Source organism: Limanda limanda, chromosome 6, assembly GCF_963576545.1.
Source record: "Limanda limanda chromosome 6, fLimLim1.1, whole genome shotgun sequence".
NCBI classification, from domain to species: Eukaryota; Metazoa; Chordata; class Actinopteri; order Pleuronectiformes; family Pleuronectidae; genus Limanda; species Limanda limanda.
Genome location: NC_083641.1, coordinates 16,312,463 through 16,337,455, shown reverse-complemented (window position 1 = coordinate 16,337,455; position 24,993 = coordinate 16,312,463). Strand labels below are relative to the sequence as shown.

At 40.6% G+C, this 24,993-nt stretch overlaps 1 protein-coding gene across 1 annotated transcript; it reads left to right on the top strand.

Annotated features, from left to right (window-relative positions):
* Positions 1-12,719: 12,719 nt before the first annotated feature.
* On the top strand, positions 12,720-24,280 carry LOC133003383 (elastin-like). The gene is made up of 39 exons (XM_061073101.1): positions 12,720-12,878; positions 13,101-13,136; positions 13,219-13,293; positions 14,193-14,234; positions 14,334-14,414; positions 14,489-14,539; positions 14,666-14,776; positions 14,974-15,024; positions 15,151-15,261; positions 15,646-15,696; positions 15,823-15,936; positions 16,118-16,168; positions 16,295-16,420; positions 16,602-16,652; positions 16,779-16,904; positions 17,102-17,152; positions 17,279-17,404; positions 17,602-17,652; positions 17,779-17,889; positions 18,073-18,123; positions 18,250-18,360; positions 18,544-18,594; positions 18,721-18,831; positions 19,015-19,065; positions 19,192-19,317; positions 19,565-19,609; positions 19,802-19,969; positions 20,290-20,442; positions 20,591-20,725; positions 20,816-20,929; positions 21,054-21,173; positions 21,257-21,322; positions 21,431-21,463; positions 21,647-21,727; positions 21,838-21,876; positions 22,211-22,321; positions 22,860-22,979; positions 23,082-23,117; positions 23,463-24,280. The coding sequence occupies exons 1-39, from the start codon at positions 12,851-12,853 to the stop codon at positions 23,564-23,566; spliced, it is 3,270 nt and encodes a 1,089-aa protein (XP_060929084.1). The 5' UTR covers positions 12,720-12,850; the 3' UTR covers positions 23,567-24,280.
* The last annotated feature ends 713 nt before the right edge of the window (positions 24,281-24,993 follow it).

Here is a 24,993-nt window from a genome sequence, read left to right as displayed (position 1 = left end):
CCCCTCAAATGTTCTTGTCTTCTTCACAACCTGAAGAATAAAGAAAAGGCAGATGAGTGGAAATGTACAGGGAGGACAGAAAAGTGAAGGAAAGGACAAAAACATTATGTGCACGTTCTTGCGACACACATGCTTACAGAGGTCGCTAAAAGAAAAGAGACTGATGGATTGAGGAGAAGATGAAAGTGTTTAGCCAAAAGAAGATGATGAGCTTGGAAGAGGTTCAGTCTCCGGGAGCACATATGCTTTTCATTACTGGAGCTCAGACCTGGAAGCATCTGCCTGCGAATGTGCCCGAACATGAGTGTATGTAAATATGTTTATGGTGCTGATCTGTGTGTAATTACAACACACACACTCATACATGTACATATATACATACCTTACCTGCGCAATCTTAAAATACTTATCCCGACAATGGTTTGGGCACCTTCGGCTCACAGACATACAAATTACATGCTTGTTCAGCTTCATCTAGAAAACCTTAACTGTCTGCAGAGGAAACTTTTACATCAAACCCACTCTGTCCCTATGCTCGACGAAGCCCACCCAACATACACACAGCCAACACAGCTTGTTTTTTCTCTTTGGAAAAGCCTGTCGTTTCCCGAACAATTTTGCATGATCTCACCACATGTTGTTGTTAGTGTCCACAGTAATCTCTCTAATTCATCTTGGGAATATGAATTTATACCAGAGTAAAGCAAGATAAGATAAGGGCTTTATTAGTTTTTATTGGTGTCTAATGCATCACGCATGCCACACATTACACTTTCTAACTGAGGTATTTCCCCCTTCGTTGGACCAAAACTTTCACTATAACTCAGTTACAGCTCTACGGCCTTTCACCACCCTGTTCTGTGTCATGACTGTGGCTTGTTCTCCAGTGAGCATGTTACCATCAGTGTGGTTCTTCTTTTTCATGTTCTCTGTGTTAGTTGATGAGCCATCCTGCTGGCAGCTGCTCAACCTCTCCCCTGCTCCGTTTGCCAATAGGTCTGGAGCATGGACCACTATCCTTGTCCATCTGGCAGCACAATCTAAGTGTTGTTAATGTTCTGATGGAGACGTTTCTTGCTCTTTTTTCCCAGAGAGGCCATAAAGACAAATCCGCATTTGAATGACCTTGTTGAAATCATTGGTAGAGGTGGACTGTTTTCTGTTAAATCAGGGAAACTGTGTGTAGTGGTTGGTAACAGGGCAATTAAAATGGTGTTAGAGCTGATAAAAGTTGTGTGTGTTCCACATTTTGCAAGTATAGCAGCGGCCGATCAAAATGTGCAACTTAACCTGCATAGGATGCTTTAAAACATGCACTGTACTCTCTAACTGAAATTATCTGGAGGGGCCGCATTTGAGGACGCAAATATCTGAGTCAGTTGCTGAAGACTTTTCTCCAGAGTTTTTCCTGCCAGCCCCTCACTGTCAGAGTGAGCCCATGTGAGAATATAGTAGGATTATGTTAGGGGAATTCACAGCAAGCGAGTGGGCACATTGATGAGGTTTCTAACGCAAGCAGAACTGGTAAATATAGTGAATATTATAGATAAGTGAAATAAATGGATTTTTAATCACTCTACCTTCATCTATCTAGACACTTTAGATGAAAGCACATGAGTGAAATCCTTCGCAGTGACATAATGTACAATGTGATAAAGAGCTTTTCCTCCGTCAATGACACAATTTATCTCTTATAATTGTTTTCCTTCGTAGATCATCCAATATGTTTGTCATTGTGGAATGCCTCAGATGGCTGCACAATGATGACAGGCCTTTGAAATGTCAGAGGAATTTGGGAAACGCTTTTGAAGCCCCCTCAGTGAATCTAACGTCATTGTTTCAATTTGCATGTTTTGATTTGAGCCAACCTATCGGACACAAGTCTCTTTTCTCAGCCCACAGTTGTCAGAAAAGTGGAATAGCAGTCAGATGCATATGCGGACCATCTGGGAGAGGAAACACTCTCGGCCAACTTTACATACCTTAGCCACAGGCTGTGTACGTTGACTGGTTTTCTCACCCTATGTATAACTTGTGAAATTGAACTTCTCTGGTTGTAGAACTCAGACATGAGCTGTTGTAAAAAATTGGTTTCTCTCGGAGCACGTGAACTCTGTGTCCTGCTGTACACTCTAATGCTCGCAGTGTGTTTCTGCTTTGTCTGAATGCTTTCACACTACATGTTGTAAGTGAGTGCACCAAGCTTAAGTGGGTGATGGTATGATCTCTGTATTAGGGATACTCATAAGACATATTCAAGGGCTTCAGTGTTGGCTGTTTCTACATTTCTGTAGAAGTGTTTAATAAGTAGAATAGCAGAGCCTCTCAACTAATCAAAAAGGAGAAATATTAGGTCAACTTGAAAGCTTACAGCATAGCGTGTTCTGCTCGGGTTTAATCTGTTGCATTAACAATGACATCACAAACTCGGTGGATATGGTTTAACGCATGCTTTACAAATCAGCACAGTTTGAATTAAGGGACGGCAGCAACTCTCTTCACACAGATGTATTTGAATCAAACCATGAGTTTGTGGAGGTGAGAGGCGCACTAGGGCTCAAGCTGGTTAGATCAGACGGCTGCAGACGTCACTGGGCAAGGATCTGTGGTTTGGCACAGTGGCAGCTGTTGTAATCCACACAACATGAAATGATGACTTTTACTTTTACCATTAATTTGTAGCCCATTTGAAGGAGTTGCTCAATGCCTCTGAGATGATGTGTGTTCAGCAGCCAAAGTGTGTGGGCTGGTGAGAACCTCGAAATTTAGGCAAAGGTGCTTCAGCAATATACAGCTTACGACATAGCATTCTCTTTTTAGTATGATGGATATGTTCCCAATAAAAGTTTAAAAAATGAGCAGCCATACCAACAATGAATAACTGCACGGCGCAGTTTAGAAAGTTTAGTCCTTTGACCTGGCAGTTGTGCACTTGGGGTCATCTGGCAGAGAGGGAGGCTCAGGGCTTCGGGACCTCTCATTGATAGCGTCAATGACTCCATGGAAAAGGAAAGCAAAAACAATAAAAGGCCCGACGCCAGTGTCGGTTGGCTCACACCAACCAGCAAGGGACGGCTTTGTGTGCGGTGGTGTGACTGTGAATACTTAATCAGTCCAACATGTGACCGGTCCTGCTTCTCACAGCCCAGTGCCCGTGACTGGGAGCACGGAGGACCTGGAAGTGACAAGGAGCAGGGAGGTCACTGGAGAGGGGAGGGGAAGAGGAGGAATCAAGGAAAGCTTCGGTGTATCCACTTGTCTCACGCGAAATGTAATCACTACAGCACCTCACATCATTCTGCTTTATTCCAGCTTGTCCTGCGTCACCTCGTAAGAATGCAATCTATTCACTATCTTGGAAGAGGAACAGTGATAATTTGATACTGATAAAAATCTGGTGTCATGACAGTAAAGAACATTATGAGAGGCTTAGCTTTCAAAGTGAAAATTTAAATGGGACCACAGCCGGAGAGCAGAATCTGCCTGTCAATCACAGAAAAATGCTGAGCCTTTGGGGACCTCCATAGAGCCATTGAGGATGAAATTATCATCAAAACTTTCAATCACATCCAAAAAATGGCAGCATTTTATTGCCATATCACGCCTCTCTGCTTATCGCAATTAGCCTTTACTTTTTATATGTTTGCAGTTATGGTCGGTTTAGTGATGCCAGTGTTTAGCGAAACAGACGACTCAATTTACAATCTTTCTGTGACTCTCCCGTCACAGACGAGCAGCATCACATTGACAGTGGTTTCCTGACAACACTTTTAAAGAAACAAGAGTTGTAATCTTCATTCCTTGCTTTTCAGTAAACAAGCATTTGTTCCTAGACTGCCTCCCTGATTAAATACGAGCAAAAACAAAGAACAAAATGGCAAATAATTGACCCAAAAAATCCTGAACATTCCAGACCTCTAGCTCCAACGTCTGCTCTCTAAGCGTCTGCCATCAGTTAAAGTGGATCTCAGCCATGAAATTCCTCGATCTCTTAAATTAAAGCCTTCACCAGTGAACCCAGCTGGTTCACAAAGTAGAGAGAGACAAGGGTGAGCGGGTGAGGAAAAGGGAGGAGATGGAAATAAGCAAGCAAATCCATCTTAACTTCTCACGTTTGGCTTCCTCTGGTTGTGGCAATTACCACCTCATGTCTGATCAGCACGCAGCACCTTAGACACAGTTAAAGAAAAACGAACAAAGAAGAAAGAGAAAAGAGATTAAATATTTTGGAGAACAAAAGCAAGAGTCTGCAAGTTGAAGATAACATTTTGATTGATGTATCTTGTATTCTTCTGGTTCTGAAACAGAGAATTACCTGACCTAACCCCAATGGAGAATGAGCAAAATGTTTCAATGTTGAGATTGAAACCAGATATCTTTCTTTAAACTGGACCATATCTATCACTTGTTCTGGACTAGAGTTTAAGAGGATGACTTGTGGCTGGAAGAGCTGGCCATGCTGCCCACTTGCCAGGGTCTGGAAAGTTGAGCCAGTGCAAAAGTGCCTGAAACTTGTATACTCTTAAATTACCAGCAGAGGGCAATTTCGAAAATACCTCTCTCTATTGAAGTTTGAGAAAATTACCATATAATTCTCCCTTTTCTAGATTATGGTCCAAATGAGAGTAAAACAGAAGATAAGGCACATGCTTTTGGACATTGGTTACAGTGTGCCCACTAGTGGTTGCAGGTATTGGTGGGCGTGCAATGTTCTCGAGATCTCTGTCAGGCTCGCCCTACTTCTGGTTTAAAAAAACAAAACAACAGTGGCCAAAATGACAATAGCTACCCCTCAAGTGTGTTGCCGACTGAGCAGGAGGCAGTGAATGTACCAGCACATCTGAACATGGCAGCCTGTCCCTCATCATCTTTTCATTTTCTCCAAAAACAAAACTGCTATTAAGTCCGAAAAGGTCTAGACTTGAAATCACATGTGTACCCTCGCTGAGATAATTCTTAAACCAGACACCACAAATTAATGTTGGGAAACGCTCAGTTATTCAATGTCACACAATCCCCAAATTTCACCTCAACAGCCTGCTGGTGCACCTGTCCCTGTACAGCTGTGGAAGCCAGTGGTCTTTCCTGAATTGGAACTGGCAAATGAACCAGGTTTCTGTTGCACCTCTTTTAGAAATCTAACTGGGGGAAACTATGATGCATTGCAGTACTGCATCACTTGCATTCCAATTCCTCTGCATGCCCCCAGTCCTCCCTCCTGTCTAGTATTGTGTTTCTGTCCCAATACTGTTATATCCAGACTTTTGCCCTGCTGCAAGGTTTCTTTGTCCAAAGTCAGTTGGACATTCAAGTGGTCTCTTGGGCTTCCCACAAGGCCTTGAGCGTCACCATGAAAGATTAGCCACTAAATTATTGTACAGAAACCCTTCAACTTGTTAGAAATCAACTAAATACTGGGAGCCGCATCAAGGAAATGTGATGATATGATATCGGGGTCATGGTGCAGACATTCTATGTGTGTGGTTCGTGACAACAAACATGGTGTAGATTTCCAATAATGTGTGAGCTAAGACAGGTCTGTTTGTGTGAGATGACGTACTGTAATGATGTCAGTCCAACAAAAGCATGCTTGTTTGGGCAGAGCAGATAGTGTAAATACGGCTAAACTGAGAGCTTTTGTACTAAAACTTTATCTCTCACAAATACAATTAGTGTTTCGACCCCAAACCAACAAATGTCCAGGCTTTGTAAGCATGTCCTTCCACAACCTCCAGAGTTTGATTTTTTCACTTTAATGTGTTTTATTTCCCCAGTATTCAGTGATTTCTCCCCTGTCTAAATTTTTTGTCTGCCCAAGGCCCGCACTCATGGTCAAACCCACACATACCCTCTCAGGCTGACTTCTACATGTCTGCATCTCGTCTCCTGATCTTAAATCGGAGCTCCACGTGGCAGGTGCTGGTTGACCCTGATGACGACTTGCCAGAGCCAGCTTGGGTCATGCACATGTGATTACAGGTGGGCCAGATGATGGATGAGCAGGCTTAAAGTATCCACGGTTCTGCCTGACTTCACTCGTTCTCAGTGATTCTCTTCTATTGACATGCATAATCTCTCTGTTGCGCACACTGTGCTGTTTCCAACAGTCACTCTGACATTCGCATACACGTCTCTGGCCAATGAGACATTCTGTGATCTGGAGGCAATACCAGACAGTACAGTCTTACAAGAACACAACAAGCCAGACTTAGTCACTCGAAAGGTTTCAGGCATCAGCTATGTGCCATTTATCTTGCAACTCCTTTGTTTTTGTCAGTTCCTGTCAATTCCTTAACATTTTATGGTATGTGAGGCTCACTGATAAAAATTAGACAAATGATACAGATTCCTTGTGTCAGCTCAGTAGACGTTGGAAAAGAGAAAGCCCTAGATCACTCTGATTTATACAAGAAATGATTACTGTTGTTATTACTTCAAGGTGTGTCCAACGATAGTTGAGCAATCGAGGTGAATCGAGCTAAAAAAAGTTGAAGGAGATGGATTATTGCAAAGATTCTTAGCTTAACGTCTGGGCCTGCAATTCACTCTGTGTGTTTGCCAAGCTGTTGGCAAGGCCAGTGCCCACATTTATTTTGACTAGGTCATGAAACTCCACACTTCCATCTTTCTCTCTGTCTTTCCCAGCACATTCCTCCTCCTCCTCATCAGTATCATTACCTGCAACTCTGCAGATTACTGGACTGACTCCAAGCTCTCACCCTCCGGCCTCATGTGTCTCTGTCTCCCTCTCTCTCCCTTGTTCAGCTTGTTTCCCATGCGTAGATGTTCTCACTCCCAGATTTTTTGGCTTACAAGTATTGATGAAAACAAGTTCCTTGGTGGACTAGCTCGTTGGCTGCATTTTGAATTTCTCCTGGTTTCAAAAACAGTCATTACTCCAGCATGTTTGTCTCTGATTCGTGAACTTGTTCAACTCATAGCTTAGAAACACAGCTCTGAGAAGCATGAGACGCATCAAGTGCCATATGTTACCCTTAGAAAATACACATAGATGATTTCAGCCATATGCTAGAGATACTACTTCTTGTTAAACGACTGGAGTTGAATAAATATCCAACCTTCACCTTTTTTCTTTTTAAAATGTTTTTACTTTATTGAAAGGAATTTAAGTCAAATTATAGAATGTTTCGGCATTGCCTGATATATTAAATTAATTTTAATTGATATCATTCTATGACATCCACTTGAGTCCACTTTCTTTCTGCTGGCAAGTAAAGATTAACTGCTGGACCCTGAAGACACCGCTGCACAAAGAGTTGTTCACCTGTTTATTCGAAGTTCCGTGAAGCTCGACTCAGTATGCAAAACCATGGAGAATCAGTTGTCAAGGGCCAGTTGTTGTGATAACAACGTCACTTACTGCTGCTTATTAAAGTTGATTAATATTGAACCTATCGTGTGTCCGAATCCCACGAAATTTGACACAGTACGTCCTTGGGCCCATAACAATACACACGCCAAGGTTAAAGCCGATAATAGGAACGGTTCTCACTCCACACTACAGACTAACAGATTTCTGGAATTAGTACATAGATGATTATTGACTGAATATTGGCTGTACATTGGGCCCTATTTTCCCATGTTAGGCTCCTAATTTTTAGGGTCTTCCACGTTTTGTTAATCCACATGCAGTTGGTCAGCATGTCTACTCTTTTTTCTTTCATTTTTTTGGTATTGGCAAACAGACACAAGCTGGGATAGATTTTATTTATCCGTCAAGTCAAGCCAAAAATCATTGCCGCCGATGGATTAGTTTGGGGCTTTCTTGTTTCGCAAAGAACAGACTGCTACCTCCACTGTTTGGAATACAGCACAACCAGAACTCAGCCATGTTATGTCTATCATGTTTCTCACTCAGCGGGGGTCAGCACTTTCCACTGCTCCCAACATGCAGTCCTTGGCTCTAGAAACATAAATGTGAGTGTTTTAAATCACATTTGATTAAGCACAAGTTGATTGGGTCATATTTCTTGTTTTTCCTTTTCTTGTATCTACGGTTAAGTACTTGCAGGTCCTGGAAAATGTTGTGATGAAAGCCTGAGTGATGGGTTGTTTTTATTGAAGGGTCAGTACAACAGAGTATTTTTTTCTTCACAGTGAAGAAAGTTGTGCATCTTTGACCCTTGTTGCCCCATTCGTGCTTTATTTCTTTCACTCCACTTGACTGCCCATCAATAATTTATTTCTCATCCAGGTTATGGAAATTTAGGAGGAGGTGGTTTTGGAGGTGGTGGCCTTGGAGCAGGTTAGTACTGAAACTGAGATTTGTAACATTAGTTCAACAGTATGTTCGACCATTATATTCTCAGTATTACAATAATATACCTTTTATAACAATAAAAAAGGGGGCAAACTGTCTTTTTAAAAGTTTACACTACACAAAATGTTTCACTGACATTTGCCTCTATGTTTTCTTTAGGTGGTTATGGTGGATACGGAGGAGGCACTGGGGGCTTTTTTCCAGGAGCTGGACAGAAAGCTGCTAAAAGAGGTACAGCTTCTGTTTTGTTTAGTTTTTAATTTTCTCATATTCTTAAAGACTGCTGTTCAATTCCAGCATTTTTAGTTTTCCTTTATTCTGATTCAGCTACCCTCTCTGTCACGATCGGTACAGTACATTAAATATTTAATTCAAAACAATCAAACCAAATTCAGGAGTAGAGAAACTTAACTACACTACAGATAATAAATAAATAAATGAATATGAAGAGATAACATGATTCATATTTTGAAAGGTTATCAAATATCATAAATAGCCTTATTGCTCTAATTTAGACATTTACAGTACTTTACCTCTTTTGGAGCCTTAATTATTTGTTCCATCTCCCTCAGTTCTCACACTTACTGTAGGTACTGTACTGTATTAAGCACTGTATGGCAGTCTCCTAGTTACTTTGCAGCTTTGAGCAAATTTACTAATACTTACCAGAAATATGTCACCTTCTCTGATCTTGCCAATTGTATTATGTCCATATGAGTAGCATGCATATTTAAATTGCACTAGAACATTACAGAAATCATTTGATGTAGTTTTGTCTCTTATAATTTTGCTAAGACTGTAAGTTTGAATCATCATTTGTTTATTGATGCTTCTATTGGACAGAAAGACCCAAATCTTGATTTCTAAACAAAGTGCAGTGCTGAAGGCTCAGACTGTGATGGAAACTGGGGGTCATCAGACATGAAGATGGAAAATGTATTGTTGGCACAGGAAACTGATTATGTTCTACTTGCTTATTATGACTTGTTTGTTTTGATGGCTGATATTTTCTGGGTTTAAAATGACTAAACCAACCATCAAACAAACAGACAGGGGTGAAAACATAAACTCCTTGACGGACTTGGAGGTAACAAATTAAACCTTTCTGCTAATGGTCCTTGATGTTTATTCCCTGAATCTCTTATATTTATGAATACCACTGTATACGGTCTTGTTGTTGCAACCACAGGTGCAGGAGGCCATCTGCTACCACAGGGAGGTAAGCTGATTTTTGGCCCACAGACTTGAATTGTTCTGAATAATGACTCAACTCTTTTCAGCACTTTAACAGACCTGCATGCATGAAAAACTGAGTTTTGGCAAACACATGTAAATTTTTTATCATGTAACTGCAAACCTCATGACATGAAGTCCAATGCGTTGTATGTTTGTGTGTGTGTGCTTGCTCATGATTTGCTCTAATTTAGGCTGATTAAGCATGAACTCAGGAGGGTCCAATCATGACTGGAACTGGTCTATGGCGAAGAGCCAATTCTTAAGTATTGGTTGGCAATGACAAAACCTCAGTACCTAGAATCAGTCTGTATTTTCATGACACTCAAAAAAAAGAAACAAACTGTTACAGAAAGAGCACAGATAAAACAAACCATTCTCTTGCCAAACTTTTCCTCACCAAATCTTTCAGACCACATACTTAAAGGCAGTGCGCAATGTCTGTCCGGCAAACTATGGGGATAAAAAAATGAAATAAACAAATAAATGGATGTTTTATTCTGCTGCCAAACTCTCTTACTGACGGCTCATTTCCTCCACGAGGGGATCGCCAAAGAAGTGAGGCATTTGATGAGGCAAGGCAAATGCCATGCTTGCTGGCCGCTTCTCATGATTTGATTAAACATCAGCCATGTTCTGTTTGATCATGCCGTGATGACAGACTAGTGGGGCCAGATTAGCTGCTTTCAATACCAATGGTCAGTCTGAAGATCTGGCGCTTTGCTGGGGAGGCGAAGTCTGTTACAAGCAGCACACCTGCTCAGTACTGCTTTTTAGTATCACATTGCCCTCTCATGGTCGTGGGATGTACTACTAGAGAATACTCTTGCAGGTTTATAGAGCTGTACACATAGCAGTGCCTCAGAGTTCCAGAGGATCATAAAGACGTGACTCACACAACACAATGATTTCCCTCCTGACCTCTGGTAGGAGATGCATGACCCTCAGATTCATATCACCTGACAAGCAGTTGATTACATAAAATTAAATATTTAACCTTATAAACATTTAAATCATTGCTTAGAACAATTTCTGACTGTTCAATTTTTTCAATTCAAGTTGAGTTTGAGAGCTTGATTCCATCTGCAATTGTGCAATGTTTTCTTTCTCAAATGTTTACGATTGTTGTTTTAAACATTCTATATACATTGACATACTAGCATTCTTGACTTATTCTTGTTCTAGTATATTATATCATTTATTATACCTGTATTTATTCTATTGTTACTGCTGTATGTCTATATTTCTTCGTTCTTTATTTATTAGGGTTAGAGTAGAGCTTTATATTATTATATGAACAATGTGACATCTCTCATCTTGAATCATTATAAAAATGAGTCTAAGAGAAAATGTGAAATTGTATATTTTTGTTTTATCTTCATGTCTGTACACTTTGTGTTTAAATAGGGACAGGAGGAACAGTGCTAGGGGCAGGAGGAGTTCCTGTAAGCACAGGAACTGGAGCTGCGTTGCCCATTGGAGGCAAGTAGCACACACATCATGCTGCTTATTTACTTTAAATTTGTACTGTTTGTTTATAATGACAAGTTAAGAGCATTAGCTACAGCTTGTGTTTACAGCAATGATTTGTGCTTCCTAAGTTCAACATTTCAAGCCTAAATTGGCTCCTCAGGTACCGTGGAATTAATTTCTCTGACCAGAGCCAGTTCTTTACCTAATATAATAAAGTACCGATTTTAAAGAGAGCTGTCACCAGTGGCCTAAGAAGGCAGAAATCTCAGTTACAGTTGTTTGGACTCAGCACCTGGAGAAGAAAGATGTCTGTATATTTTTCACACTGTATATTTTTCAAACTCCCTCAATGAGCCAACTAACATTTTATTTCATTTTTTATTTCTTCCAGTACCTGTTATTCCTCAGACAGGCCTTCCAGGAGGGGGAGCTCATGGTGCGGCAGGAAAGAAAGCTTCCAAAGTGCCAGGTTTTGTAGACTCAACAATAAACACATAAAAACTGGAGGCAGACAGGATTTGACTCACAGGGAAGCATAGCCTCATCCAATTCATTTTCTAGTGAATTTGGAAGGTGTTCAAGGGAACTAGAAAAAATGAAATTATATTTATATGCAAAATAATGATGTTTTATCTAAACCTTACTCACTAAAGTGCCTTGAGATGATGTGTTGTGATTTAGAGCTATTTCAATCTCGGAGCCCATTGGCTATCATCTGATGACGAATTGGCCACTGGAAGCAACGGACAATATTCTGTGGTTTCCTGTGTAGACGGTCGATATCCAGGCCAAGACACTTTTTGAAGTCCGATTAGTTGTAGATGTTTTAAGTCAAGACAACATTTTGGCTTGTCTCTATTAACAGCTATCTGCATATGAATACAGATACATTTATAAACTGATAGCTAGATAACAGAAACTATAAACAGAAACCAAAAGACTACTGGTCCCAAAATCTTTACAGATCATACAGAATCCGTTGATAGGGATGAACTCCATACAAATCAGAATCAAATTGAATCAAATTTTAAGTTTTACAAAATCTCTTTTTTCATTTTTGGATTTTTTCCTTTTTGGTATGAGATTTTTAAACTTTTGTTTAAATTGGCTTTGTCTATATTAGTATACTTGAATATTTAAACACACATATTGCAGCTAAAAAAAACTTTACTGCAATTTCAATATTTCAGACTTCATCTGTCATACTTTACAGAGCAAGGAGTAGTAGAACAAGATGAACAAATAAAAAATGTAAACATGTGTATATCATTAGAAATAATCCCATTATTTCTTGTTTAAATATATCTACTTGCATTTTTACAGCGGATATAAAATTGGATGCAATATAAGCACCAATAAATAACTCTTTTTATGTGTAGAGGTGAAGCCAAGCACAGCAACACCTCAGCAGGGGCAATAAATAGTTGAATCAAAGAAGAAAGATCACACACAATGAAAAAGTCAGCCTGTAGCCAAGTTATACGGATGCCTGCAGCAACTGTCTGGCTTAACTATGTGGTAGTGGTGTTTTGTGATATGGATTTATATGTGTATAATTTCCTCAAACAAACCGATTGTGCATGCCAGATCCTTCTCATGTATTTGACTGTAGATGCAGAAACTGTCTCTCTTATTGACTGTGACAGGTATGGGTGTGCCTGGACTTTATCAAGGTGGACTGGTGCCAGGAAAAGGTTTGTGTATTTTATTGCTTAATCTCAGGCAGGCTTTGGCTGTGTTTCGTTGTCTGAATGGACATTACTTTTACACATTAGTGCTGTATAGAGATTTAATGTGGCTGTTTCCTGGTTTGTTGTGTTTCCTTTAGGGTTTGGTGGACGTGGAGTTCTTCCTGGTGTGCCAATGGGAACTGACCTGAATCAAAAATCAGGTAATATGTAGTTTTTTCAGATGTACACATACAAGTTGTGGGGGGAACACTGCAATCGAGACAACATCTAATAGTTAATATATACAACATATTAATTGACAATATTACATATAACTTAAAGGTTCAGTGTGTAGAATTTAGCGAAATCCAGCGATGAAGGTGCATATTGCAGCTGAATACCCCCTCTATTCACCCTCCTCTTCCAAACATTTTCTTGTGCAGTTGCAGGTGGAGGACAGGGAGGAGGTCAAGGTCCAGGTATTGTTTTTTATGATTACTATTTGTTTTTTTGTCTATATAAGTGGTATCAGCTGATCAAGATTTAAATGTCCTGGCACAGGAAGCCGTGGGTATGGTGGACAGATGCAACCAGGGGTGTTTCATGGATACCCTCTCAAATCACCCAAAGTGCAAGGTACGAACTGAATCTAGACAGTAACTGTTACTCGGACATTACGTCCCTGTGTACCTATGCCCGCTGTCCACTCAACACATCGATCGAACTTGTTTAATTCTTGACATGAAAAACACTTAATCACTAGGACAGAGAGCCCAACAGAATTAATCACCACGTGTGGCTGCAGAGGGTGTTGTTACTCAGTAAAAGTTCCATAGTGTTACTATGGAAGGTATTCAACAGGGGGTCCGCTACCCCTAGGGGGTCTGCGGGGGTACTGGAGGGGTTCGCAGAATTTTTGGTTGATTAAACATTTTTTTATATATTTTTAATTAAAACAAAATGTTCCAACCAATGTTTTTCCCAAAAATTTAAATGTCTTGAAATACACATTAACATGAATCCAACATATTGTAGCGAACGGATAAATGGGGGCAGAAGATGTTATCTTTCAGTCAGTAATGCACACATTCAGCGACACACAATAATGAAAACATGAATATATGAACCTGTGTATTATTTGAATAGCTTTGTATTGAATGCACAATAACAGGGTAGCTGTGTTGGCACTAGTCCAAGATTTATATAAAACACTATTTTATACAATATATATAGTATAGTATGGGGTCCCTGCTACATCTCTCCATCAGTTTGGGGGTCCTTGGCCTGAAAACGTCGAAGACCCCTGCTTCAAAGGATTAGAGCTTGAATTTATTTTAAAAGGTCTACTCAAGCAAGGGACATTAATAGGCTTTGCTGTGTGCAAAGTGGATGACTTGATCTGTAACATGATGAATACATGAGACTTTATGGACCAAAGATTTCATACAGTCTTTCATGTTTACAAACCATGTTATAGATAATTAATGTTAGTCATGTTGGTAAATACTGTTGCTTCATATTTATTTTCTCCTCAGGTGGCTATGGAGCAAAACCTGGAGGAGGAAAACTTCCCTTTGGTACAAATTCTTGTATAAATCTTGACAAAGATTTGTGACAACAGAGGCATTAGGGAAAAATCCAGAGGATACTAAATTGTCTCTATTACCATGTTTCAGGTTATGGAGGCTTCGGTAATGGTGGAGCTGGACTGCCAGGAGGAACAGCTGGTTCCAATCCTGGATATCCGGTTGGAACTGGTGTGTGTTTGTACAAATTAACTGAACTAAAGTAGAGAGGTAAAAAAGACTAAAACATGTTTTATATTCTGCAGGAGTTGGACCAGGGGGAATCTCACCTGCTCAGGCCAAAGCTGCCAAATATGGTAAACGATCACATTCATCACCAGGAAACTGATTTCCCTTTGTTTTTATTTCACTATTAACATGATGCAGGTTGTGTCACACCAGTGCTGAATCGATCTGACCAACATCTGTGCTCTCTGTTTCAGGTTTGGGTGGTGGTGGAGGAGGTGTTGGCCCTGGAGGTATTGGCCCTGGAGGAGTTGGGGCTGGTGGTGTTGGCGGTACTGGTGGATTCTATCCAGGGCTAGTGCCAGGAGGTATAATAACTTTTAAACATGAAAAGTAAAAACATATTGGGAAATTTTAAAATTTCGTCATATACCAGAAAACTTTAATGTAATAACTTTTGTGGGAAATAAAGGGGCAGATTTTCTTGTTAGTCCCAGACATACATTGTCTGGGACTAAGTAGAGAGGTAGAAAAGACTAAACATGCATTTTTTTATATTCTGCAGGAGTGGGACCAGGGGGCATCTCACCTGCTCAGGCCAAAGCTGCCAAATATGGTAAATGATCACATTCATCACCAGGAAACTGATTTCCCTTTGTTTGTATTTCCCTTTTAACATGGTGCAGGTTCTGTCACACCAGTGCTGAATCGATCTAACCAACATCTGTGCTTTCTGTTTCAGGTTTGGGTGGTGGTGGTGGAGGTGTTGGCCCTGGAGGTATTGGCCCTGGAGGAGTTGGGGCTGGTGGTGTTGGCGGTACTGGTGGATTCTATCCAGGGCTGGTGCCAGGAGGTATAATAACTTTTAAACATGAAAAGTAAAAACATATTGGGAAATTTTAAAATTTCGTCATATACCAGAAAACTTTAATGTAATAACTTTTGTGGGAAATAAAGGGGCAGATTTTCTTGTTAGTCCCAGACATACATTGTTTGTCCCAGACATACATTGTTAGTCCCAGACATACATTGTCTGGGATTAAGTAGAGAGGTAGAAAAGACTAAACTGCAAAAATGAAAAGTAAAAACATCTAGGGCAATTTTTAAATTTCCGCACATACCAGAAAACTTATATGTTATTACTTTTGTGGGAAACGAAGAGGCAGATTTGCTTGTTAGTCTGGGACTAAGGAGAGAGGTAGAAAAGACTAAACATGCTTTTTTTTATATTCTGCAGGAGTAGGACCAGGGGGCATCTCACCTGCTCAGGCCAAAGCTGCCAAATATGGTAAATGACCACATTCATATCCAGGACACTGATTTCCCATTGTTTTTCTTTTCCTATTAACATGGTGCAGGTGTTGTAACACCAGTGCTGAATCGATCAGACCAACATCTGTGCTCTCTGTTTCAGGTTTGGGTGGTGGTGGTGGAGGAGGTGTTGGCACTGGAGGTGTTGGACCTGGAGGTGTTGGGGCTGGTGGTGTTGGTGGTACTGGTGGATTCTATCCAGGGCTGGTGCCAGGAGGTATAATAACTTGCAAAAATGAAAAGTAAAAACATCTAGGGCAATTTTTAAATTTCGTCACATACCAGAAAACTTATATGTTATTACTTTTGTGGGAAACGAAGAGGCAGATTTGCTTGTTAGTCTGGGACTAAGGAGAGAGGTAGAAAAGACTAAACATGCATTTTTTTATATTCTGCAGGAGTAGGACCAGGGGGCATCTCACCTGCTCAGGCCAAAGCTGCCAAATATGGTAAATGATCACATTCATCTCCAGGACACTGATTTCCCATTGTTTTTCTTTTCCTATTAACATGGTGCAGGTTGTGTAGGACCAGTGCTAAATCGATCAGACCAACATCTGTGCTCTCTGTTTCAGGTTTGGGTGGTGGTGGAGGAGGTGTTGGCACACGAGGTGTTGGACCTGGAGGTGTTGGGGCTGGAGGTGTTGGGGCTGGTGGTGTTGGCGGTACTGGTGGATTCTATCCAGGGCTGGTGCCAGGAGGTATAATAACTTGCAAAAATGAAAAGTAAAAACATCTAGGGCAATTTTTAAATTTCGTCACATACCAGAAAACTTGTATGTTATTACTTTTGTGGGAAACGAAGAGGCAGATTTGCTTGTTAGTCTGGGACTAAGGAGAGAGGTAGAAAAGACTAAACATGCATTTTTTTATATTCTGCAGGAGTAGGACCAGGGGGCATCTCACCTGCTCAGGCCAAAGCTGCCAAATATGGTAAATGATCACATTCATCTCCAGGACACTGATTTCCCATTGTTTTTCTTTTCCTATTAACATGGTGCAGGTTGTGTAGGACCAGTGCTAAATCGATCAGACCAACATCTGTGCTCTCTGTTTCAGGTTTGGGTGGTGGTGGAGGAGGTGTTGGCACACGAGGTGTTGGACCTGGAGGTGTTGGGGCTGGAGGTGTTGGGGCTGGTGGTGTTGGCGGTACTGGTGGATTCTATCCAGGGCTGGTGCCAGGAGGTATAATAACTTGCAAAAATGAAAAGTAAAAACATCTAGGGCAATTTAAAAATGTTGTCACATTCCAGAAAACTGGTATTTTATTACTTTTATGGGAAATGAAGAGGCAGATTTGCTTGTTAGTCCCAGACATACATTGTCTGGAACTAAGTAAAGAGGTAGAAAGGACTAAACATGCATTTTTTTATATTCTGCAGGAGCTGGACCAGGGGGAATCTCACCTGCTCAGGCCAAAGCTGCCAAATATGGTAAATAATCACATTCATCTCCAGGACACTGATTGACCATTGTTTTTATTTTCTTATTAACATGGTGCAGGTGTTGTAACACCAGTGCTGAATCGATCAGACCAACATCTGTGCACTCTGTTTCAGGTTTGGGTGGTGGTGGAGGAGGTGTTGGGACTGGAGGTGTTGGCCCTGGAGGTGTTGGGGCTGGAGGAGTTAGGCCTGGTGGTGTTGGTGGTACTGGTGGATTCTATCCAGGGCTGGTGCCAGGAGGTATAATAACTTGCAAAAATGAAGAGTAAAAACATCTAGGGCAATTTTTAAATTTCGTCACATACCAGAAAACTTTAATGTAATTAATTTTGTGGGAAATGAAGAGACAGATTTGCTTGTTAGTCCCAGACATACATTGTCTGGGACTTAGTAGAGAGGTAGAAAATAATGAACATGCATTTTTTAATATTCTGCAGGAGTGGGACCAGGGGGCATCTCACCTGCTCAGGCCAAAGCTGCCAAATATGGTATATTATCACATTCATCACCAGGAAACTGATTTCCCTTTGTTTTTCTTTTCTGATTAACATGGTGCAGGTTGTGTAGCACCAGTGCTGAATCGATCAGACCAACATCTGTGCTCTCTGTTTCAGGTTTGGGTGGTGGTGGAGGAGGTGTTGGCCCTGGAGGTGTTGGCACTGGAGGAGTTGGTTCTGGTGGTGTTGGTGGTACTGGTGGATTCTATCCAGGGCTGGTGCCAGGAGGTATAATAACTTGCAAAAATGAAAAGTAAAAACATCTAGGGCAATTTTTAAATTTCATCACATACCAGAAAACTGGTACGTAATTAATTTTGTGGGAAATAAAGAGGCAGATTTGCTTGTTAGTCTGTGACTAAGAAGAGAGGTAAAAAAGACTAAACATGCCTTTTTTTCAATATTCTGCAGGAGTGGGACCAGGGGGCATCTCACCTGCTCAGGCCAAAGCTGCCAAATATGGTTAATTATCACATTCATCACCAGGACACAGATTTCCCATTGTTTTTCTTTTCCAATTAACATGGTGCAGGTTGTGTAGCACCAGTGCTGAATCGATCAGACCAACATCTGTGCTCTCTGTTTCAGGTTTGGGTGGTGGTGGAGGAGGTGTTGGCCCTGGAGGTGTTGGCACTGGAGGAGTTGGGCCTGGTGGTGTTGGTGGTACTGGTGGATTCTATCCAGGGCTGGTGCCAGGAGGTATAATAACTTGCAAAAATGAAAAGTAAAAACATCTAGGGCAATTTTTAAATTTCATCACATACCAGAAAACTGGTACGTAATTAATTTTGTGGGAAATAAAGAGGCAGATTTGCTTGTTAGTCTGTGACTAAGAAGAGAGGTAGAAAAGACTAAACATGCCTTTTTTTCAATATTCTGCAGGAGTGGGACCAGGGGGCATCTCACCTGCTCAGGCCAAAGCTGCCAAATATGGTTAATTATCACATTCATCACCAGGACACAGATTTCCCATTGTTTTTCTTTTCCAATTAACATGGTGCAGGTTGTGTAGCACCAGTGCTGAATCGATCAGACCAACATCTGTGCTCTCTGTTTTAGGTTTGGGTGGTGGTGGAGGAGGTGTTGGCCCTGGAGGTGTTGGCACTGGAGGAGTTGGGCCTGGTGGTGTTGGTGGTACTGGTGGATTCTATCCAGGGCTGGTGCCAGGAGGTATAATAACTTGCAAAAATGAAAAGTAAAAACATCTGGGGCAATTTTTAAATTTCATCACATACCAGAAAACTGGTACGTAATTAATTTTGTGGGAAATAAAGAGGCAGATTTGCTTGTTAGTCTGTGACTAAGAAGAGAGGTAGAAAAGACTAAACATGCCTTTTTTTCAATATTCTGCAGGAGTGGGACCAGGGGGCATCTCACCTGCTCAGGCCAAAGCTGCCAAATATGGTTAATTATCACATTCATCACCAGGACACAGATTTTCCATTGTTTTTCTTTTCCAATTAACATGGTGCAGGTTGTGTAGCACTAGTGCTGAATCGATCAGACCAACATCTGTGTTCTCTGTTTCAGGTTTGGGTGGTGGTGGAGGAGGTGTTGGCACTGGAGGTGTTGGCCCTGGAGGTGTTGGGGCTGGAGGAGTTGGGCCTGGTGGTGTTGGTGGTACTGGTGGATTCTATCCAGGGCTGGTGCCAGGAGGTATAATAACTTGCAAAAATGAAAAAAACGAAACATCTAGCAATGCATATGTCCTTACATGTGGTTGGCAGATTTGCTTGCTCGTTCCTGTCATCGAAATATGTCCGTCTAAATCAAAGACATTATTTGTAAAGTCACACTTACATTGAGTCAAATGTTCTTTTAAAAGCTGTTGTCTGTGGTTTTTCAATGTATTTTACTTGTAAAAATGTGATCATATGATTATTTCTCTTTTAATGTTTTACAGCAGGATATGGGTCAGCCTTGGCCGCAGCCAAGGCTGCTAAATATGGTGAGAACTTTCATGTTTTGCATATGATGGAATTTTATATATATCTAACTTGTGTTTTTTACAATCTATCTATTCATACTAATACACTTGACCTGTTTCTTCTACTGGTGTTCTCTGGACAGGAGTGTTACCAGGGGCTGTACCTGGATATCTTCTTAAGTACAAAATTCATACTCAGTGCTTTGTTATTAGGAACAGGAGGACAATTAAGAACAGGAGGACAATTTGGAACGGGAGGACAATTTGGAACGGGAGGACAATTTGGAACGGGAGGACAATTCGGAACGGGAGGACAACTCGGAACGGGAGGACAATTAGGAACAGGGGGATACTCTCCTGCTGCCAAAGCTGCTAAATATGGTATGGGTAAAATCGGAAATCTTTACGAATGTGGCCCTTCAAATCATTCTCTCACTGACCTTTTTAATTATAGATAATGCAATTGTTTGTTCTGGACAATTAACATTTTAATGCATTTGCAACACCATGCATATCTGCTAAGTGAGAAAGTCTGAAACCAAAAGAGATAAACTTTGATTTTATCTTTTTTTTTAGTTCAGATATTCTTCAATTATTAATCTGTGGAAATAACATTTTCTCAGTCTTTATTTATGGGGAAAGTTAGACCAGATCACTTTTCTTTTTACCATATTAGATGATCTTGTTTTCAACATGAGCAGGAGCACTGGGAGGAGCCGGACGACTGGGAGGTGGAGGAGGACTGGGTGGAGCAGGAGGACCTAGAGGTGGAGGAGGACTGGGTGGAGCAGGAGGACTGGGAGGTGGAGGATACCCTGCTGCAGCAGCTGCTGCTGCTAAAGCTGCTAAATATGGTAAGAATACATGACGGTAACCTATTTTGCCCAACTCAAATGTACATTGTAGCAACTTAATATTAAAAGTATTATCATATTGACGAAATTACTGTATTATACCATACTACCAGCTTTAGATAAGAATAAATGTGTCTCCACATTAAAGGGGCACTGGGAGGCACAGGAGGACTGGGAGGCGCAGGAGGAGTGGGAGGAGCAGGAGGACTGGGAGGAGCAGGAGGACTGGGAGGTGGAGGATACCCTGCTGCAGCAGCTGCTGCTGCTAAAGCTGCTAAATATGGTAAGAATACAAAATTATAGTATTACTCCTATGATAATGACATTCTACCACCAGCTTTAGATTAGAATAAATTTGTCTTCATATTTCAAGGGGCACTGGGAGGCGCAGGTGGACTGGGTGGAACAGGACAAGGAGGCCCGGGAGGACTTGGAGGTGCAGGGGGTGCAGGAGGATACTCTGCTGCTGCCAAAGCTGCTAAATACGGTAATACACAAAAATAACCACATCTGGGGCATTTTAGCTATGATGAAATGTATGTCGTACAAATAACTGTATCACACAATACCACCAGCTTTACAAAAGAGTACATTTGTCTCCACATTACAAGGAGCACTGGGAGGAGCAGGAGGACTGGGAGGAACAGGACTAGGAGCAGGAGGACTGGGAGGTGGAGGATACCCTGCTGCTGCAGCTGCAGCTGCTGCTGCTGCTAAAGCTGCTAAATATGGTAACAACAATTCAAACTCTGGAAAAGACAACTGAATTAGAATTTGCACAAAAAAATACTTTTTACCAATTTGTACATGAAAGGTGCAGGTGGTGTTGCTGGAGGTGCAGGAGGAGTTCCTGGATTCCCACTTTTACCAGGATATGGATGTAAGCATATCCCACAGACTTAATCATTATATGAATAATGAAAACAATGTTTTATTACTTAGAAGATTACTTTTTAATCTCACCCCTTTTTACCATGTTGTGCTGCAGCTATAGCAGCTGGTGCCCAACCTCCACAATATGGTGAGACTGATTTATAATTTCACATAGTATCTTGATTAACATTAGATAAAATATAACCAGCTTTACAGAATTTTTCATCTACAGGACACAATTTAGAATAATATAAAATGTATTTTATATTCACATGTAATGTAATTTGTAATCTTTCATTTATGATGGTTTGAGTCAATATTTTTTCAACAGGAGTGGCAGGAGGAGGACAAGCAGGAGGTAGACTTCCAGGAGGAGCAGGACAGATACTACCTGGTTTTGGCGGTTACGGTGGTGAGCGGTTGAATTGATGTATCAGTGCAGATGAGAAGGTTTTGTTCACTGCATGTGTTTCCTTTGTGATAAGTTAGTATAATCTAAGAAATAATGGTGTTTCCTCAAAGGTTATGGTGCTGGTGCTGGAGTCAAACCCCCGAAATACGGTAAGAAGTTTTCTTTAAGTAGCTTTTAAGATTATTTTTGATATTGTTGTTTTTTGACAAATTTGAACAATCATCTGAATCTGTCTTCCTATTGATCTGAAAATGTTTAACAGCACATGCTAGACTTTGTGTGTGTGTAGTATTTAATTTAGGTTCATTCAGTAGAGCTCAGTGCAGGATTGGGACTGGGGGGCAAAAGCTGCTAAATATGAAAGCAGAAATAACCCTAACAAAACGGAAAAATATTTCCCTGCTTAAGCGATATCTTCTCATGTATTCTGATATGATCCATACATTAAAATAATTAATGTAAACCTCTCCATTTTTTAAACAGGAGGAGCAGGAGGAGCAGGGGCAGGGTTAGGAGCAGGAGCAGGGTTAGGAGCTGGAGTAATACCCGGGACAGGTGGCCAATACTCTGCTGCTGCAAAAGCAGCTAAATACGGTGGGTGAATTGAATACACATGCATGCTACACATTCACACACATTTCCTAGTAAATAAACAAATTCTGCAACAGTCTGGATCTGTAATCTTATTCTTTGGGTCATTAACTCAAACTCCTGACCAAAGCTGAGAGAATGCAGATTTGGTTAATTGAAAGCTTAGCCCTCATGTCAGGCTCTGTCTTTTCTACAACAGTCTGGTATAGTGTTCAAATCACTAGCACCACCTGCTGTCAATCTAGATCTTATCGTCACTACATACTTTTCCCACTACAGAGGTAATGTACCACATGTCTAATGCCAGTTGCTCTTCAGTAGCTTGGGGCCACAAACCGCCCAACTGATCCTTACATCCAGCAGACCATGTGTGGCCCAGACAACGGCAGCCAAATGTTGTGTCTTTGTGCTGAGCCGGAAGAAGTCTGTGAAGAGGGAGAAGTCAGAAGCATTAGAGTTATTATTCAAAATTATAACAAAATCAAGTTGTTATTGTAATATAGAGCATAACAGTGTCTGACCTCATGTGCACCTGTTTCAGGAGGCATCACTGGAGTAGGACTTGGTGTGCCAGACGCTACTCCAGATACAACCATCAGAGGTGTTCCAGATGGTTCTGCTGTTGTGTCACCTGGTGGGACGGGTGTTACTCTAAAACCAGGTCAGACTTTGAATACAATTTTTAAATTATTTTATCATTATTTGGATGTAGCTTTTTATGACTTCTGTATATTGTGACTGATCTTTTCATTGCTCTTTACAGAAAAGGATGTATTTCCTGGTGGAACTGCTGGACCAGGTACAGTTTGTGTGTTTATGTTTTGCAATAGTTGTATAATAGGCTTTACAGTACACCGCAGTGCTACATTTCCTTTCATATTTGGCAATGGTACTCAACATCGGGGCGACCGCAGGAGTATTGTGGCATAATTTATCCCCTCTACGTTTTTTTTGCCATTCCTTGCACACAAAACTCACATGATTGTACTGCGAGCGCTGCCAGCTATTGACCAGCTCTACCTTACAGCCTCCCAGCTGTGGCAGTATAAGGGTCAACCCTACAGCTTCTGCCTCTTCTAGTTTCTCTCACTCTGCCACTGTTTAAAGTACAGTTTATGAACCTGGAACTGTTGTCTTTTGACAGAGCTCACGGCTATTAATGCAACTGGCAAGGCCCCAGAGGTCCAGCAGCCCAGTAAGACTTGCTCTTTGCATGAAACCTTTGATATTTTGAAAGATATCAACTAACAGTGTTATGTATTTGCTTTTCTGACGAGACAGTCTACTCAGTATTTGGGAAGGTGATTATTTTCTGGTCCTGAAGAGACACTTAAAGAATTGTTCCAAATCTAACTATAAAAGGTAAAGCCCCACCACCAGCTCTGAAAGCTGCCACTGTTAATCATTAATTCCCAGTTTGTCTAAATCTATATCATGGGAATAGTCTGAAAATCTTCATGGACAGAAGTTGCAGCGTGGGATTGATTTGAATAAGAATTGTCATCTTCTCAAATACTGTTTGGAAAAACTATTTTATAGCCTCCATTAACTATTGTACTCCTTTTTCTCCTTCCCTAAGGGACTGTAAAGACAGACACTACTCAACTACATCTTTCAGCATTACATGATCTAATAAGTGAATGAGGTTTTATTGCTCTTTTCCAGACAAAACAATTTTAACACATGACAGCTGAGCATCAGTCTCGATGTTTAAACAGTTCTTCACAAATTGCTGAAAGAGGAGTTGATTGAGTGTGTTAGTTCTCTTCCTCTCAGCAGGATGTGTCTTGTGCACTCTTTTTTCCTTTTCGCTAACAGCTCACTGTTCTTTACTTCCCATCACATGATAGCTGTATTGTTTGGATATTGGTAAATCCATTTCACTGAGACTTTTAGAAGAAGTCTTACCACATTTGAACGCTCTAAAGTGTTGTTTAAATGTCTCTTTTAACAATTAAGTTTTACAGTTAGGGATAAACCCACTGACATGAAAGTCAAATGATAATAATGAGGTTTTAGCTACCTTTGATATAATTACATGTTGTAAATGAACTGTGATCTCATTTTTTTTTAATCTTTACTTTATTGACACGGTATTGCTATCATCGTGTTATTTAACATCGTGCTATTACTTTGAAATGAATATGACTTTTCTTCTGTCCCTGTTTGTTATTCCCATACCTTCTATTTCCAGCATGTAAAATGTATTGAATCAGTAGCTACTTTATATATACTTTAGTATGGAAAAGCTAGCTAATAGTAGTATATTAAACATGTAGTTTTTATTATTGTTGATGTTGCCAAACCAAACAGACAAATACTTTAAACTCCAAAGTTTGACTAATGCTGTTTTTCTTTTCTTTTCTTTTTTGCACTGCCTACTCTTGTGGTGGACGTGTGAATATTTAAAACAGGCGGTGGGTTCATAGTACTTATATGTATTTGCAGATACTTAATTCAATTTTGTCTTATGTCTCGATCTGTTATAATGATCTTTTATTCCTTGTTTATTACAGTTTCTGGTGGAATTTTTCAGCCTAATGGTGGGTTGCACATAGATATTGAACTATGACTGTTCATATACTCTCTGTATGTGATAGCTGAAACTATTTATATTTTTATTTCACAGCTGGCACAAGCGTTGGTAAATATGTGACAAAGATCCTTCAACAATC

Bases quoted from the DNA above. Each gene is read 5' to 3' on its own strand.
- LOC133003383 (XM_061073101.1), top strand. From the start codon at position 12,851: ATGGGAACTGACCTGAATCAAAAATCAG. The intron at 19,610-19,801 runs GTGAGAACTTTC...CTTTGTTATTAG, and splicing joins AGCCAAGGCTGCTAAATATG to GAACAGGAGGACAATTAAGA. The intron at 21,728-21,837 runs GTGAGCGGTTGA...GTTTCCTCAAAG, and splicing joins TGGTTTTGGCGGTTACGGTG to GTTATGGTGCTGGTGCTGGA.